The sequence below is a fragment of the Bos mutus genome, chromosome 26, assembly GCF_027580195.1.
Source record: "Bos mutus isolate GX-2022 chromosome 26, NWIPB_WYAK_1.1, whole genome shotgun sequence".
Taxonomy (NCBI): domain Eukaryota; kingdom Metazoa; phylum Chordata; class Mammalia; order Artiodactyla; family Bovidae; genus Bos; species Bos mutus.
In genome coordinates, this window is record NC_091642.1 from 27,509,569 (window position 1) to 27,528,323 (window position 18,755).

Below are 18,755 nucleotides of genomic sequence, written 5' to 3' on the forward strand. Positions count from 1 at the left end.
CACTAGTGTGACTCAGAAGACGGTGCAATGCAGTCATCATGTTAGTGGCCTGTGAGCAAGGCATACTGCTCTTGAGCATTTCAAAGAAAGGTAAACAGAGCCTCCATTCTTGGATCTGCAACTTGGTCTCTGTAAGAGGTCTTCTTTAAATCCAGGACCCAGGATAGGAAAAGGGTTTCCCTGACAGTTTACAGGAAATCTGCAGGAAGGCGACTTCTGAAGAAGGCAGGTGTGAGTGGCAGGTTTGTGAAGCGTGGGTTTGTGGACTGCATGGTTGCACGTAAGCTAGCTGGATGTCTTTGGGGTGCTCCTCACAGTGTCCATGCAACCCCTCCCAGCTCCTAGTGGGACCTGTGGGGCTGACGGAGGTCATTCCCCTTTCTCCCCTCAGCAGAGAAACTGAAGAAAAGGACATTGAATTCAGTGCAGTTCGAGTGCTAAAAAATTTCCAGGCTCAATGGTGGTGCTAAACTGTCTCCATGTTTCTAATATTTTTAATAGTGGGTTGGTTTTTTTTCAGTTGTTCTCATCACAAAAATGCAGTGTCCTTGGGGAAGGGACCCAGCCCCTTGACCTGCCACTTTCCAGGTGTCCTTTATCCTTTTGACGGGACTCTGGTCTGCAGAAAATGTTCTGTCTTGGCATGCTTCTAGACTGTAAGATTTGGGTTGTTTTGTTTTGTATTTTATGTTTACATGCATCTTGTATTTCCCCAAAAACTAAATAAAGTTTTTGCCTTTTTAACTGAACAGAATCACCTCCTGATTCTCCCCTGCCACCAGAAAAAACATCCAGCTGAGTGGCAAAAGTCACATTACGCCCAAATGAGGCATGAACTTCAGGGTCTGGGCCCTCTGAGGACACTGGAGGGGTAGAGGGAAACATGTAAGCTGCCACCCTTGCTGGTGAGAAGCGTGCTCAAGCTCCCCACCTTTTCCCCACCTTTGGAAGGCTTTCTGGCCAGTGGCCCAGGCTTTTAGAGATACAGACCTTGGGGCCACCAAGACCACATCCAGTGGGCTTCCATGGCTCCTCAGCCTGGAGCCCCTGACCCTCCCCTACTTTTGCTGGACTTCAGTAAGCAGGGCTGAGCAGTCCTGGTGTAGGAAGTGGCCCATGGCCATTCAAGGCCAGGCAGAGGCTGGCCAGCCAGAGCATCCTCCCAGGAGAGAGGGCAGGAAGGCAAGCATCCCATGCCCCTCTGAGGCTCAGGCTGCCAAATGAGCTAGGTCCCCACGTCGTGCCTGGACCCCCTCTGGCACTCCAGCTTTCACAGCCACCTAGATGTACTCAGCCCACCTAAGAAGTTTTTCCAAAGGCCCCTAGCCAGAGGCCTCCCTTTCTAAGTAGCTGTGCCACTCATTTGGCGTAAGCCTCTGCACCCACCAGTGGGAGCGCAGCTGAGCTCCCAGCCAGAGGCAAGAGGTCTGAACTTGGGGTGAGGGATGGGCAGACCAAGTTCTGGGGAGCTCAGCACAGCCCCTGCCATCCTCCCTTTAGCCCCTAGGTGGCGCCGCCCCTCCACAAATGTTCCACACAGGTTCAGAACCGGCTCAGCGTTTTGGAGCTTCACGGACTTCTGCAGCTCCTGCTCTTGACAGATCCAGAGACCTGCAGTCACGGAAGGGCAATGGCTTCTCCCTTTCGGCTTACAGCGAGGGTCGCCTGGCATTCTGGCCTCTGCTGTACAAGCCCCAGGCCATGCTCCAGCTACCTCCCCCTCCCCTGCTGTCTCCAGGGGGTCTTTTCTGATTGTTGGCTCCCCTCCAAACCAGGACACCTGGCCCTCTTCCTCCACACCTCCAACACCATCACCACCCGCCCCCGCCACACACACACCGGCCCGCCCTTCCTCCCCCCTCCAGCCCTCCATACTGCACAGGACAGCCCTGAGGCTGGTACGAAATCACCTTTATTCACAATCACGGTGATCCAAGTTCACAAAGGAGGCAGCAGCTACCCTCACACTAACAGAGACAATGGGATGGATGGCTTCTTCTCCCTGACCCTCAGGCCATGCAGCCCCTGCACTTGTGAACTTCCCTTGCCTCTGGGATGGGTGCCCTGACTGCTTGGGACCACCACCAGCCCCATCTCACCCCACTCCCACAGAAGAGGTCTACAGGGTTAGTGGGGAGCAGAGGCCCATGGCAGAATGGTGACTTCCCAAAGTTGCCCTGCAAGGCAGGTACAGACAGGGCCAGCCTGGCATCATGACCCCCCCTCCCTGTGCTTCCCACCACCCCACCCCATAGCAGCCACCACCAAAGAACCCCCTGAGAGTCACAAAAAAAGTCTTCCCACACCCCCAACAATCATTTTACAGAGGTGGCAGCTGAGGCTCAGAGCGACTGTGACCTGGCCAGGGCCACACAACTGGTCAGTGGCCAGGTCTAGAATCCCATGCCCTGCAGGCCATATAACAAAGCAGTCTCCAATGGGCGTAAAAAAAAGCCATCTGAGGGGACAGAGGGCTGGAGGCTCGGGGAGACTTGCCAGGACTCCGAGAGCTGGCCCCAGCCCATGGCCTACCAGGACAGGTGTGCGGGGCTGAGATGACTGTAACCTAAGAGCAGCTGGGGGTACCCCCTCACTCCAAAATCAGGATCAAGAACCTGGAGGTGCTGGGACCCACCCCTTCTCCTTTCTCCTGGGGGAGAGAGCGCCTACAATGACAAGACCTGCTGGCCTTCCCTCCCCCAGCCTGCCAGACTTTTCCATGTCCTTACAGAGTGGGGAACTCGGGCCTCTCGATGTATATGAGCCAGTTACGATACCCAGGCTCCAGCCCAAGAAGAAGAGCATTCTGTGGCTCCGGGTGATCTGCTAGTCCCAGGGCACTGCAAAGGTTCTGCTGTCCTCTCTAGAAAGTGGACACAAGTTGCCAGAAGGCATCCCGACTCGGCCCCTTTTTATGGAGTTCTATTTCATGGTAAGCAGAGCTGGCTATGCACTCATGTGCTGGAGTTCAGGGCAGAGTTTAAGTGATGACAACCTCTGCTGGCCCCTCCAACCAGGCACTCCACCTACTAGGGCAGCCTTTATAGGAGTCTGGGGGGTGGGAATTCACTCCCCCCGCCCAAACTAACCCCTACAAACCCAATAAATAAATAAATTAAAATACAGGAAAAAAAAAAAAAAAGCCGTTCTTGCTCCAGGAAGTCCTCTACTCCCAACCCAGGATCCTGGCCTCTCCCAGGGATGCTAAAGCCTGACAGAAGACCTCCCCTGCTCTCCAGCCCACGCCAAGGGGCTGCCCCCAGGCAAGAGCATCCCCGAGCCCACTGAGGCAAACAGGCCATGGCCAGGAAGGGGCCCTCCACGTCTCACCCAGGCCAGGGGGCTAGCAACCCAGAACCCAGAGGCTTCCGTGGCCTGTCTGTCCACCCATCCAGGGTGAATGGGCAACAGGCACAGCACAGAGGCGGCAGCCCTCCTGGGATGAGAGGGATCCACTGGCCGTCTTACCCTTGGCTGCCAGGCCCAAGGGGAAGGGAAAGAAGGAAGGAGACAGTGGGGGAAGGTCAGAGAGTAAGGCAGCAGCCCAGGCTGTGCACTGCTCAAGGGCAGCTGGCTGAGGAAGAAAACAGAGGCTGAAGTCCAGGGCCACACTCCACTAGCCAGGCCACGTGTCTGGACTCAGGGCCGCATCTGCCCAGAGGATGGGACACACTTTCTAACGTTCACAAAGGTGCCACACAGGCTAAAGAGACCTCCTGGGAATCTACCCCAGGCAGGAAAGGACCAGGACAGGCTGAGACCCCCCCCCCTCCCGCCCCGCTTTAGCCCCTCGGCCTGCAGGGGAAGAGCTGAGACTTGCTTCTGCCCCCACCTCCCAGCCTGACTCCCCTTCCTCCCCAGACCTCAGGGGCTGTTTCCCAAGTTTAATGACAAGGGGAAAGAATTTCCAAAATGAGGAAGAAGAGAAGGGGCCCCGTTGACTTGCGCCTCAGCCGGAGCCGGGCCGGATTCGGAGGAAGCTGGGGAGCGGATGGGTCCGTGACGGCTAGGAGCTGCGGTAGGTCTTGATGATGTCCTTGATGGGCCGGCGGCAGATGGGGCAGCAGGCGTGCAGAGCCTTCTTGAGGCGCAGGCCACAGGCATAGCAGAGGCACATATGGCCACACGTGTAGATGACCGTGTCCACCGCGTGCTCATAGCAAATGGTGCACTCATCGCTCCACGGGCCCCCGCCTGGGGTCACTGGTGATTCGGGCAGACTCACTGGTGAATTGGGGGCTGTTCCTGGGGACACGGGGACAGCAGTGAGGGGGGAGGCACGAACCTGGCTGGTCCCACGTTCATGAAGAAAGCCCCGGCCTCTCCTCCTCCATGGATTGGGATCAGCCTGTCTACCTTGCCACCCACCTCCTGGGCACAAGAAGAAAGAGGATGCACTCTGGACAGCCCCACTTCCAGCCCCTCCATGCCCAGACCAGGGGCCAGGGTGTCCGTGAAGCAATGAGAAGAGGCGGGAAGGATGGAGGCCCAAAACCCACTTGGGGAGGCCCCGCTGAGCTACTCTCTGGTGTTCTTTGTGCTCAAGAAGTCCTCTGGAGAAAGCCACCCAGCTGAGGGACAGGACGGGACACAGCCCAGGAATCACCACTCAACGTGGGTTCACTGGGCCCATCTCCAGCTCCTCTGGGGCCCCGTCTGCAGACCTGCCTCAGCCAGGGTGGAGGGCAGGTCCCTCAGGGTGGAAGGGCTGGTACGGTCACATGGAACCAAAGAGGCCAGCCTACTTACCTCCAGCAGAGCTCCCCAGAGGGCCAGAGCTGCAGGTGCCAAGCGAGGGGTCAGAGAGGCGGATGCCCAGGGTGCTGGGGGAGGTTGGTGTGGAGGCGGGGGAGCAGGGGAGTGATGGGATGCCCCGCTCTGCCAGGATGGTGGAGCCTGCAGAAAGGGAGGGAGAGGGGGAAGGTGGGACCTAGACACTCAGAGGCCCACCTTGGAAAGCTTGAGTTTCCATCCTCCATTAGGTTCCCAGGAGAGAAACGGGTGGTGCAGCCTGACCACACAGCCCAGCCACTAGGCTCAGAGACTGAGCCTTTGCCTTAAAGAGCTAACTGTCCAGGGAGTCTCTTGGGGCTCTCTCCTCAGTCCCTTCCTCCAGCCAGCCTTGATTCCCCCCACCCCACCACCACCTATCTCTATCCAGTACTGACCAGTCATACACACCTTGCATAGAAATAAGCAATTACAGAGCCTGGGAAATTATTTGTTCTTTGCCCAGGAATGTAACTTTGTAATGTTTCCCTATTTAAACCCTGAGCTTCCGGACAGCAGAAAGCCTGACTCACCTGTGACTTTCCCACAGGCCCTAACATAATGCCCTACACACAAGTAAGTGCTCAATGAGATATTTTTTTATTAGTAGTTATTCAGTCTAATTTATTCAACCTAATTCACTTAATAGTCACTGTTTCTAAGAATACTTATTAGCTGTCCACAGGATTTCTCTTAGTAGTGTTAACATGTTTTAAGTGAACTATCATCTCCTTCTTTCAGAAATTTATACCTCCTATTTGCTTTTCTTGCTTTATTGCACTGGTTAGCATTTTCAGAATGATACTGTACGGCATCTTAATCACATTCTCGACTTTAATGATAATGTTTCTAATGTTTCACCATGAAGCATGAAATTGGCTATAGTTTTAGGGTGAAGGAAATATCTTTTCATTCTTAGTTCACTTAGGCCTTCAACAAACCAAAGCACTCTTCTATGAAGTAAATAATCATCCTTCCATACATTGTTACTGATTTGTTTTTCCTTTAGAGTCAGGATCCTCTATCACCACTTTGGTAGTCAAGATGTCCAATTCTCCAAACAGCTCAGGAGCACACTGTTCAGCATATATTAAATTCTGAATGATTAATCTTCAATGCCCACCTTGGCCTACTTCCCTCTGGGGACATTTAAGTCCTGGGGTTTTTGTTTGTTTTTTAAGCTTCTCCTTTGCTCTAGTCTAGTAAGCCTCTTTGAGCAACAGAAGCTTTACTGAAAAGCTACTTAACTATTATTAGATGGTGCTGATGCAAGAGACTATCTTGCCCTTATGTAATATCCTTTATCTGAGGAGCAGTATCTCCTGATGACTGTAGCCAAATATCTTTGTACCTCAGCTTGATTTTTTTTTTTTTTCTGCACCCTAGTCTGGTTTCTTTTTATTCCACCTTGAATTTTTAAGCCAATTTTCTTCCTTTCTGATGTCTTTTTATCTAGCCTGATTTCTTTTCACTCTTCCCTGACTTATCTTCCCTCAATCCTAATTTCTTAGCACCCTAGTCCCATTTCTTTTCATTCTTTTTCCAATTTATTTTCCGCTCCATCTTCATTTGGTCTTTTTCCAGAGGAGGAAGTCTCCACTGATTTTACCTGATTTCACAAAACTCTCATACACTCACAATTACCAACAGCACCGCATACACAAATACCCATGCATTTACTCACATGTGCCTAGACACGGTATGCCAGTCTTACAGTGTTACTCATGCTTACTCACATACACACTTTATCATGTCTATGAAGTCTCCTGGGGTGAGGTCTAGGTTGGGGGCTGTGAGGCCCAGGGGTCTCCAAACTTGTCTGACCAAATTTGCTAAGGAAGAAAACTTTAGATGCCCAGGACCTAATTTGAAATCTACAGAATCAAAATTTCTGGAGGTGGGATTTAAGAATCTGACACAACTGAGGGACTGACTGAGCCCAGCATCCTGCAGAACACTCTGCGAAATATGGCTTATACAAATCCACGTCACCCAGTCCATTCAAACTCTCCATTCAAAGCCAGGAAGGCCCAGACATCTGCAACCCCATTTCCTCCAAGGCCCAGGGATTCTCCAAAAGCCCCCAATCCAGGCACTGCTCTTCAGAAATACCTGGCCGCTGACACACCACCCTCTTTATCTTATTTAGACACAAAACCGTCCTTAGAGGTAGAGGTCTCCGTTCCCATTTTTTGATAAATGGAAACTGAACCTCAAAAAGTTCATTGCTAGTGGAAACAATTTTTTTTCCCCATTTTTAAAAGGCCACAACCACTAGGCAATGTGTATGAGAGTTGTTTATGTACGTGGGCATGTGGGTGAAACCGGTTCTGAGCGTGAAACTCAGTGTTCCCTGCTTTTCTCCCCCTCCCCAGGGTTTATCTGGTGAAATCTGAGAACCATGGACTAATCAAAAGAGTGACTCTGACTAGAACCCATAAGGGGCAGGGTGGGCGCTGTTCCCCCCTACCCAGACAGACTCTGCCTCCAGGGAAGACGAGATGCTAGGCCTGGAGGCGCCAGCTTCAGGATGCGCCTCGACGGAGGAGGGCACGTGGCCAGGGGCACTCACCAAGGATGCGGATCTGTGTGATGGACCCGTGCAGGCCGAAGAGCATCCAGAGCGGCTGTGAGGCGTCCACGCACAGCTGCATGCCCGCCGCGACGCCGTTGTGGCTGAGGTGCAGCTCGCCGTCGGCGTTGACCACAAGGCCGAGGATGTCGCCGCTGTGCAGGGGCCCGGGCACGCGGCACACGGCCCAGAACTCCTTGCGGTCCACCAGGGCCTCGGGGCTGAAGGGCAGGTCGGCCGGCCTCAGCGTGCCAGGGTCGCACGTGGTGACACCTAAGGACAGCGCGCCGGGCCGCGCGCCGCTCGAGCGCGTGACCTTGACGAAGATAGTCTCAGCCACACGCACAGGCCGACTGGTGAAGACGAGCGCGCGCTCGTCGCGCCCGTGCTCCAGGCGCGCCACCGTCTGCTCGTCCAGGATGCGGACGTGCGCGCCGGCGCGCAGCGCGTGGAAGCGCAGGTCGCCGTCGAGCTGCGGGGGCAGCGCGCGGCTGTGCTGCGAGTTGAGCGAGTTCTGCGGGATGGGGCAGCCGGCAGCTGGCGTGCCCTCGTCGCCGTCAGAGCCCGGCACGTTGAGGTCACACAAGCTCACGGAGAGGCGCGCTTCGTCCGCCTCGCGCCGCAGGGACGGCCGCCGGAGGGCGGTGAAGGAGCGCGGGCGCAGGCAGTCTGGGAGCACCAGCTCGCTGTCTGCGGGGGTAGGGGGACAGGGCGACCGTCAGGCGGGCCACAGCCCCGGGTCCCATCGCCTGCGAGTCTCCTCCCACTAGTCGTTAAAGCCGGCACTAGTAAGACGCATCTAGTTTCTAACGGCAAAGAAAATGCTCGGACATTTTACAGGGGCTTCCCTGGTAGCTCAGTGGTCAAGAATCCGCCTACCAATGCACAAGACACAGATTGGATCCCTGGGTCGGATCCCTGGAATGGAAAGGTACCCATGGGGAAGGAAATGGCAACCCACTCCAGTATTCTTGCCTGGAGAATCCCCATGGAAGAGGAACCTGGCGGGCTACAGTCCATGTGAGTTCTCAAAAGAGTCTGACACGACTTAGCCACTGAACAAGAACATCACACATTCTGCAGGACCTCAGACTACTTATCTGCTTAAGCAAAGGATCATCAGGCAGGAAAGACACCAAAACTAAAAACACGATTACTTCTAAATGGTACACTTATAAAAGTCGGATTAAAAAAAATGAACTCCTGGGACCTGGCTCTTTATCCTAGCAGCCAGGATAGCACCTGGCACTCAGAAGAAAGCAGTAAACACTTGCTGAATGCATGTTGATACTCTATGCCTCTGGGAGCCCAGAGGGAACCCTCCCCTCTAGAATACCTCTCTGCACAAATTGTCTCATCTTATAGCAAAAATTAGCTTTTGATATTGTTTCTACCAAAGGACACTGAGGTGGAGACGCTAAGTGAATTTTTCCAAGCCCTCCTTTCAAAACCAACAACTGGAAAGCAAACCCTTTCTCTTTTTATTCATACACGTAATACAGACTGTATTTTGTTTAAAAAAAAAAAGACAGTTCAGCAAAGAGAAATGGGAATCTCCTGTCAGGCTGCCATCCAGAGGAAAATACTCTTAATATTTAGATGTGTGAGTTTCCAGCCTTTTTTGAATATATTTTAGTTCTCTTTTTAACACAAAAATTGAATCATACTATATAAACATCAGTAGTTTTAAACTTTAACTTTTACAGGTAACAAATCTCTTTGAAAATGTAACTTGTACCTATCTTCTCAGGAAAATGCACATTCTCCCTAAATTCTGTGGATAATTTCAGAGCATCCATGGCCATGGACTCCAGGTGAAGAACTCTGTTATACAGATTTCCTTTTCAAAACTAATTTTTCTATTTATCGTGTCCTGTATACCCTTTTACACTAATAACCATGTTTCTGAGACCGTAATTTCTTAATGGCTGGTTATGTCTGCTTTATGGAGTCCTATAATTTGTAATAAAAGTCATCAGGTGCAATGAATTACTGCTGCATTTCCTCCTTAAAGCATCCCACAGAGGTGTTCCCTTTGTACGGATAAAGCTCGGAGATGTTCTGTGACAACCAAGCTGCAGCTCCAGGGTTAAAGCGTGATCCACCCAACTCCTTATCCCACACCCTCCACTCTCAAGCCATATAGGTTTACTGGATCCTTTTCGTGGGAGGCCCCAAATTTGGCTGGGGCCACTGCTGGCCTTACCATGGACCAATCCCTTCTCAGGAGGCTTTTCTCTGAGCCTCCCCAAGGGAGAATCTGTGCTTTCTCTCCAGGAACTGAGTAAGGATGGCAGGGGTGCTCAGCATGAGAGCAAAGTTTGGAGGAACAGACTGGTAGGGATAGCGAAGCCAGAATTCAGCTCCAGCTGAATCTAGATTTGCTCTCTAATGCCTCCCTATCTTTGCTCTCCCCCAGCTCCTCTGCCCCATCCAGGAACAGTGTTGTTTGGGCCCCAGCAAGGAGAGGGTGCTGAGCCCTCCCCACAAGTCTCCTGCTTCTCTGGAGAAGCCTCTCGAGGCCTGGCTGGTCGGGATTTCCCAGCATCGTGTTTAGTAAGGAGGAGGGAGCCAACCGGAAAATGTGATTATTCCAGGGAATTGACTCTGTGACAGCAATGGTGCAGAGAGGCTGGGGGGCTGCGGAGAGGCAGAGGCGAGGAGGGCAAGACATGGGAGACAATAGCAGGGGGCAGAGGAGGGCTGTGGGCTGACCTGGACCCCAGGCAACAGCCCTGCTCCCCTGACCCTTCAAGGATTCCAGGGACTGGCCCTTGGGGACTCCAAGAGGGTTGGGGACAGAGAAGAGAAGGGATGGAGAAGCAGGATAAGGAGGAAAGAAGTGGCTCAGAGATGCCTAGCCAGGGTTTACATGAACAAGGCTGTCATGGGGGCCACACATACACACCCCATGCTGCTCTTTCCACCCCACGCAACCCCCACACTCAGGACAATCAGGCCAGAGCCCATGGAGCTGGGCAGACCCTCAAAACAGACTCCTGAATGGGGCTGGATGTACGCTCTCCTGCTCTCTGCCCCCACAGGAGTCCTCTTCTGCCTGAATATGCCCAATCCCTCCCAGACAACTCAGGCCATTGCTGAGCTACTCTGTCTTTAAGAAAATGTTTCCTTCTCTTAAACTGAAATCTACCTCCCTAGTTGCTTTTTTGTTTGTTTGTTGAACTCTTAGGAAAAATTAGTTCATTGATCCTGTACCACACAAAATTTATTCAAATTACCTTCATTTGAGTGGTAAGATCACAACAAGAAAACAGGTTATCCTACAACAAACCTTACAAAATCCATCATAAAAGCTTTTTTTTTTTTCATTATATTACCTATTGTCTTTTTTAGACTAGTATACTATGCAAAGCTACACCGATTAGTAGTTTGCCTATTCCCAAGTTTAGGAGAAATGCTTCCTTTTGACACTATCACGTACCCCATAGGAAAATAAATTCCCTTAACCTAACAATTGCCACCCAACTCACTCTGCAAGGCATCTTCCTTCAAATCCCTCCTCTCATGTACACAAGATGTCATGCTAAAGCTTTAAATCCTGCAATTGTATTTACAGATCTACACTTAAAAATGAACACAAGAGCTACTACCACCACCACAACAAACACAAAATAACACTCTTAAAAAATTACAAACCAGCTAGATAATATTCTGGTAGTGTTTACAAATTAATTGCTATTTTTGTATGAAAGTACTAGATATTAAAAATGAGTAGACTGTGTATCAACCTAAATAAAATGATCGCTACCCACAAACGTGTACATATAAACACACCCGACACTGTCTGTCAGCTCATGTGCTGCTCTATATACAGTCTACTTTCCAGGGTGCGTTTGGTTATAACCTTCCTGTATTTATACCTACTACCTCTGGGGCTGCCTCTCAGCCCCACACTGAAGACAGCTCTCCTCAGGGAACACTCAGACTCCACACACACCTTCCCACCTCGTAAACAATGAACAGCTCCAGACTCAGTACACTCTCAGATACACTCTCACCAGCTTGACGCAGTGTGGCCATCACACCTCTCCTAATAAGTACTCTCGCAACCTGAGAGTGTTTTAGGAGTTTTGGTAACCAAAATCCATAAACTGGTCAGCAAGATAGGAACACAGTCCAGTGCAAGACTCTGAAGTCATCAGTTTGGGTTCCCATCTGAGCTCTGTCATTTCCTGGCTGTATGACCTTGGATAAACAGCTTAAGCCCTCTGGGCCTCTCTTCTATAGTGGTGAAATCAGCATTTCCTTATTAGTATGAAATCTGAAATCCCGTTTGGAAGGGATGCTGTGAAGAAGATGGAGTGGGATGAAGCACTAGAGTGCCTGGCACAAGACGATCCCTAGGGTACTGTGAGCCTTTGCTACTGTCTCCATGCTGCCTGGCTCAGAAGGATATGCATGGGCCCTGGAGTGATACAGGCCTGGGTTTAAATGTCTGACCCAGCACTTGGCTGGTGGCCTGTGGGTGAGCCACTTTCCTCCAGTCCCAGATCACTCACCTAGAGATCAGGGGTAATAATACCTGCTTTGCGATATTGTTGAAGGGACCAGAGGTAGAGTGCGAAGCCCCCGGCACCTAGATACTTGATAACTTCTGTTATTAGCATTTGCTCAGGTTGAGTTTGTCAAAGTCAGGTCCACGTGCACCCAGGCGACTAACTCTTTGAACCTAGGACTTCGCATCAGTCATAAGCACCCGGGACAGAATCGCTGAATGACCTCACTGACTAAAGACCAGGAAGGAGAAGCTTCAAGTGGAGATTAGAGACAAAGGAAGAGAAAGAAGGAGAAACAGCGGGAAAAGAAAGAGGAGAAGGGGCAAGAAAGTGACTCCTTTGACCTTGCTTGAAATATCACAGGAGTTGGGAGAGGAGGGACAAGAGGTACTGGGAACCAGCTAAAAACAGAACCCCTGGGGCCACTGCCCAGCCCAAGTATGTCTCCTCTCCCATCCCCTCCACTCCTAGGGTCAGGAGCAGCTGCAAGCTGCCAGCAAGCTCCAAAATAACCATCCCATCAGTGTGCCCGTCTGCGCGAGGCCCTGAAATAGATGAAACCTGAGCTAGAGGAGTGGGTCAGGGCACCCTCTACAGAGGGGACAACAAAGGTCCTGGCAGAATGAGTCCACATCAAGTTGGGGGTCAGGGAAGGGGCCAGGCTCCCAAAGCTAGGGGAGAACACCATGGCCCCACCTCAGCCCAGGACTGCACCCTGGGGCACCGACGGCCGGCCTGCAACCTCCATCAGTGGATGACCCCATGTTTGAAGCAACGAGCTATTTAATCCGGGCCTGGGACATGCGGCTGCCTACTTGAGAGTTGTTTATGGTGCAGAGGTGGCACAGGGCCACAGGAGAAGCTGCAAAGCTGGCTCCCCTCTCGTGGCCCGTTTTGCAAGAAAGAACTTGTCCATCTTCAGCTCCTGCCTCGTCTGGCACCTGGTGCTGGCTTGGCAGATCCCCTGGGCCAGGGCAGAAAGAGCCAGGCCCTGCAAAGGGCAAGGAGGCCTGGGCTTCCCCTCTTAGGGAAGGCACCCGGCATACCCACCCATTGAGCCCTGTGTGCCCAGCCCTGGACAGGGTTTAAGGAGAGACAGCCAGGACCCAGGCCCTGCGGAGCCAGGAGCCCTTGGGAGACTTGAAGCTTGGAGTCATGAAAATTCTCAGTATATCAGGTTAGATAAGACCTTAGAGGAGAATAAGGAAATCTGTTTATCTCTGCCAAGCTCTCACCCAGCCTTGGCTAGAATGCCCCTGGGGACGAGAAGCTCACCACTTCTCAAGGCCATCTATTCCCTGTCTTTGGACACCTGTGACTTAGAAAAAAACTCCTTTCATAGATGCAAGTGTCCCATACCCACTCCCTAGGGCCCACTCTGAGCCTTTTCTTCTTTAGAATAAATCTCCCTGTTAGGATAATGCTGTCCAACTGAGGCTAGAACTTCTTTTTCAGGGTGAGTCAAAGATGGCATCTCAGAAGAAACAGGATTTGACCCAGGCCCTGAAGGACAAGAGCATTTGGACTGACAGAAGCAAGAGGCACTCGGGTGGGAAAACTGCATTAGCAGATGCCTGGGGAGAAAAGTGTGAGCAAAACCAGCAAGGAGAAAGGAAGGGAAAGGAGGGGGAGATGCCAGGCGGAGGGCATTCGGGCAGCTCTAGCCCAGAGATCTACACGCTGCCAGTCAGTGTGGGGTGAGTGGGGCCTGGGCGCTGCAGCAGAGGCTCCTTGGAAGCGGGCCAGCCATCGGTCCAAGTCTTGTTTGTTTAGACTCTCTCATCCACAGCACTGGATAATCTTTAACCACGGGTCAGCCTGCGGCCACCCAGCCGGCTGGCAGACCTCTGCTGGCCCGTTTGGAAGGCGCACCAACCCATTAACTGTGTCCATAAACATCCTCCTGCTGGTTCGCAGCTGGCACGGGGCAGGGGAAGGAGCCGGGAGGGTGGGTGCATGGCTGGGATGGGCAAAGGGTTCCTCCACCCTTCTGGGAAGTGCCCTGAGACCCACACCTCCACCCTCTCCATATAAACCCACACCACCTCCACCCTCTCCATATAAACCCAACCACAAGAAAGTTGGGAAAAACAAACACACTTCTGAGGCTCATGGAACAAAGGGCAGAATGTTCCAGAAGCCCTCAGAGTCATAGATTTTTAGATTTACAGAATCTTCAAGCCACGGGATCTTAGATGGATAGATCCCCAGAATCATCTGGTCTGGTGGGTCTCAAACTTTTATTTTTCCCCCAAGCAATAGAATCGTTCGTCCAAAGGAACAGAAAACTCTGGTTGATGTCTAGGAGGTGACCACAGAGCTCGGCCACTCAGCCACCGCAGAGATGCCTCTGTGGAACCCCAGTGCTCCAAGGGACCCAGCTGGAGAACCACAGGCCTTAACCCAAGAAATAATTTAGATTGCGTGGTTTGACTTTTATCCAGACACAGGCACTTGCCCCCCTCTCAATGAGAGGACAGGTTGGGGATTGTCTACTTTGGTGGTGTTTTTAAATTAGATATTCCTTTTTAACCTAAAAACAACAGCCCTTCCCATTTGTATAAACACTTTTATGTATCCGGAAGCCTCACAGACTATCTGTAAGGTAAATGGTGCATGTACAATTATGTCCAAATAACAGAAGAGGTGGGCAAGGCACAGAGATGCTGAGAGACATGCCCGAAGTCAGTGAGCGGCCAAGTGGAGTCTTAATTCAGTCGGGCCTCCTGTTTCTCAAATGAGGGCTTCGTCCCCAGTTCATCGCCAAGACCCTAGCTCCTCCCTTCCTGGGGTCACCAGGCCTCTCCAAGTTCCCCAGAACTGTATCTTGGGCCAAAGAGGTACTAGATGGGGACACACAAAACTGCCATTTCTAGACATTAGAAACAGCCTGCTATTGGCAATTACATGTGCTTGCACTTTATGGAGGTTCATTCTGGTAGAAAACTAGAGCACACTGTGAATGACGGGATCAAACAAGGCCCTCAAAAGACTTCAGGGAACTACAAGGCAGGCAGACCCACTGTCACCACTAAACAGGACGCTGGGTACCCACCACCCATCTTGGTCTCTGCCAGGGCCTTTGGTGGCCTATCTGTGTCCAACACATGTGGCTGATCCCTGATGCCTTGAGCTCTTGTAAGCTCTATTCTGGAAGACATAGGGGGCCCAAATCCCCACCCCTGGGGGGCATCTAGACATAATAGGGAGACCAGAGAGATTCCTGTTTACAGAGCCTGGGGAGTAATGTAGCCCACGCTTCTGAGCTCAAGCGCCAGCTCTACTAAGCGGTGTGACCATGGACAAGTTGTCAGACTTCTTTGAGCCTCAGTTTCCTTACCTGCAAAATAGGCACAATAATAACTTTCTTTAAAATGTAATCAAAGACGATCTCTACTGTATTCTTAAAGAGCGGGACAAACACATGATACAGAACCCCTGTTGTGGAGTAGACCTCCACTCGCTTCAGGAAGAGGGAGAGTCAGGAAGAACAGAGTAGTCAGGGGAGACTTCCTAGTGGAGGGGAGGGTTTGGTACGGGGCCTTGATATAATTGGCAGAATTCGAGGTGAGTCAAAAAGAAGCACCGGAAGAGTGTGAAGCAGAAGGAATAGCAAGATTTTTTTTTTTAACTAAGATGAAACGAAAACCATCAAAGGGAAAGACACCAAGATCAGCATCCTCATCTCTTCATCCCGAGGGCTTGGCTTGGGCCCCTTGAGCTAATATTTGCCTCTCAGCCCCTGGCAGCCACAGCTGAAGGTAAATATTAGTTTAGCCTGGGAAGTGGAAACCCCAGGTGGCAGTGTGGTCCTCAGCCGGCCAGGATGCCTCACGCTCTGTACCACAAGCTGGGCACAGCCAGGATAAGGACCCGACCCCTGGCCTTATCTATAGAGAGGTCCAGGCCTCTCACTGCTGGGCAGCCAGGCTGGCCCACCACCCCAGAAACTGGCACAGCAGCAGCCTGGCCCCCAGAAAGCGACCCTGAGAGTCTCCAAACATCCTTCTCCTCAGTAGGCAGATGGGGTCTTTTTCCAAGACCTGAAATGACATCATGAGTCCTTGGGAGTCCCCCCATACCCTAACCCTAACCCTAACCCATACCCATGGCCTCTTAACAGCCTCCTAGGCTCAGCCACACACATCATGAGTGAGCAATAAGTCTTCTTACACTGACCTTGGGCCCAGATCAGCTGGAAAGTCTGAATTGTGGGCCCAACCTGGCTTCTGACTAGGGACAATTGGGGTAGGCTCCTTCCCATCTCTGGGCCACATTTCCTCTTACTGAAAAACCTGACAGTAAGAACTGCTGGAAACTCAACTCTCTTGCTGAGTGTCCCCTGTGATACACACACATATCTGCACCTGTGCACACCCACTCTCCTCAAGTCCACAAGCCATCCACAGCCTCCCCACCTAACCCCCTTCCCTGAAGGATCTTTTCCCCAACTGAGTGCCAGTTCCCCATCTCTGTGCCCATGCACACCCCTCCTGTCTGGCCTACACTGTTCCTCCTCAAGAGGTCCATTCTTCCCACCTCCTCAAGTTCCTGACTTAAAACTCACCTCCTACAGGAAGTCCTTCTGGATTGCTCCCCAGCTGCACCTCCATAGTTTTATTCTTCGGCCACACTTTTATGCAGTATTGGATTTAGGTCACTTCAGAGCAGTCATATGGTATGTCCCCCAGTGTAAAAACTCTTTCAGGTGAGGGGCTGGGTTTCCAGTTCTAGTGTCCCCTCTGACCACTGCACAGCACCTAGGCTGCAGGAGCATCCTGTAAGTGGAATCCGGGCTCACCAGCTTTTGGCCAGGACCCACAGCTACTCTTCCTGAGTCAACACATCTGAGAGGCGCAGGGAGACCTTGAAAACTGGTTTAGGAACTTATCTCTCCAAGTATTAATCACCCCATAAAACTTGTGTTTATTTAGTTGCTGGCAGGTCCTTCTTCCAGGAGGTAGGAAGCTGTTATTCTTGGAGATACCAGCCAGGGCTTGGGCCAGGGCACCCGGAGGGAAGAGGGTGATCTGCTGTGAACTCCAGCATAACAGGGAGCCTGGAAGACCTGAAGCAGCTCTGCTGGGGCCATGGCCTGGGCAGCGGGGAGCCCAGGTGATGTTTAGGGCTGCGGGGGGTAGGGATGGGGCCCCCACTTGGCGGTGTCAACCAGGGAAAGACACCAGCCCTTGCCTCCACCCTTTTGGGGAAGATGGCCAATCTGCCCATGGCCTGCCTTGCAGGCCTACTCTGTGCCCTGGACCCCAGGATGTCTCTAGCCTGAGGAGCAGACACTGGCCAGGCGGGGTTCGAAGGGCTTTGCCTCAGGTTCCAGACAGGTGGGGGCAGGCAGATAGGGCTGGCAGGTAATCTCTAAAGATGAGACACTGATCTAGGGGACAAAGATGAGAACAGGAAAGATAGGCCCGTCTTCAGAGCCACCAAGACAGGGAGTGACTTCTTCAGAGGAGAAACTCAGCGGAGGAGGGAGACAAGGGGAAGCAGAGGAGCCAGGGGGATCTAGGTGGAAGGAGGAGGCCCAGAAAGACACGGGTGCAGTGATGTGGCAGAGAGGAGGGAGGGGGAGATGGGCGGATGGGAGCAGAGGGAAGAGGGCGGGGAGGGAAGTAGACCCTGAGACCACACGGGCAGTGGGCATGTCCCGGGGGCAGGGGTGTGGGATGCAGGCACAGAGCAGCAGGCCCACCTCCGAAGATAACCTGGATGGGTCTCTCTCACTCTCTCTCTCTGTTTTTTTAACAAAAAAAATCAATTTAGGAAGAACAAAATGAGGACATATTTTAATCTGCTAATTCATTTTAGGGGCCATAATCAGTGTTTAAAAATGCCCAGGGATTATGGTGATTTACAGCTGTGACGGGAATCAGCTAGGGCTTTGGCCTTACAGGGTGTACAGAAAGGAGCCTGACGGGAAATTCAAATGCAACTGAAATTACTGCGTGAAAACCTATTTATAGTCAAAGAGGCCAGGTCAGTGCCTGGGCTCTGCCCTGGGTGTGGCCCTTCAGGATCGCTCTTCAGGCCTCTCCCTCAGCCCTGCAGATTAGGAAGCCTCATCTCACCTGGTGTGTCCGTTTTGTCCTCACCCTTGCAGAGCTGTAGGCCCAGCCTAGGCCTCCTCCACCAAGAAGCCCTCCTGAACTCTACCTGTCCTCACTAATTTCATCCTCCACTGACTTCCTGCTGAAACCCCCCAGTGGGTAATGTGAAATGTACCGCTTTGGGCACCAGAATACCCAGTTCAAGTCTCCGCTCTGCCACATCCCTACACACACAAGCCAGGCCTTCCATAGCCCTCAATTTTCTCCCTGCCAAATGGGGATAATAATCACTCCCTCCAGGGCCAGGGGCTGAAAGGGTGAATAAGGTAACTGGAAGGAACCATCTGGGCAGACGGACGAGATCCTGCGACCACAGCATCCAGCGATTTACTGTCCTCGCTTGGGCTCTGCCTGGATCGTGTCTGGAGTTGTGTTTGCTTTGTCTCCCAGTGAGCCTGGGGCTGTCTGTGAGCAGGGCTGGGTCTCCCTCAGCCACCCCTCAACCCTTTCCTTCATCTAACAAGTCACCATCTATCCCCCACTTTCCCCTCCTCACTCTGCAAATATCCTCAGCATGCTCCACACACCAGGCCCAAGATTCCACTCCGGAGAGGAACCCGGTGGGTAAGGCATGGATCCCTCCCTCTCAGAGAAGGGTTTACTCATTTGTTTTTACTTTCATCATCTTTTTTTTTACCCCCCACTATAAACTGACTAGAAGAGAAAAGCTTCAGTTTCTAGGCTCTGAAGTCAGAAAGGACAAAAAAAAAAAAACATTTTCCCACCACCTCCATGGCAGCTTTCTCTGCAGGCAGAGAGATGGTGAAGGGAGGG

The 18,755-nt window shown here is 52.0% G+C and overlaps 1 protein-coding gene across 3 annotated transcripts in view; it reads right to left on the minus strand.

The window, feature by feature from the left end:
* Positions 1–1,894: 1,894 nt before the first annotated feature.
* Positions 1,895–18,755, minus strand: part of NEURL1 (neuralized E3 ubiquitin protein ligase 1) — a 73,981-nt gene continuing 57,120 nt past the window's right edge. For all 3 annotated transcript variants that reach the window (XM_070363560.1, XM_070363561.1, XM_070363562.1), the window contains exons 4-6: positions 7,343–8,032; positions 4,750–4,896; positions 1,895–4,245 (exon numbers count right to left, since the gene is read on the minus strand). In XM_070363560.1, the coding sequence (XP_070219661.1) occupies positions 4,007–4,245; positions 4,750–4,896; positions 7,343–8,032 (1,076 nt within the window). In that variant the 3' untranslated portion in view covers positions 1,895–4,006. The remainder of the gene's footprint in view (positions 4,246–4,749; positions 4,897–7,342; positions 8,033–18,755) is intronic.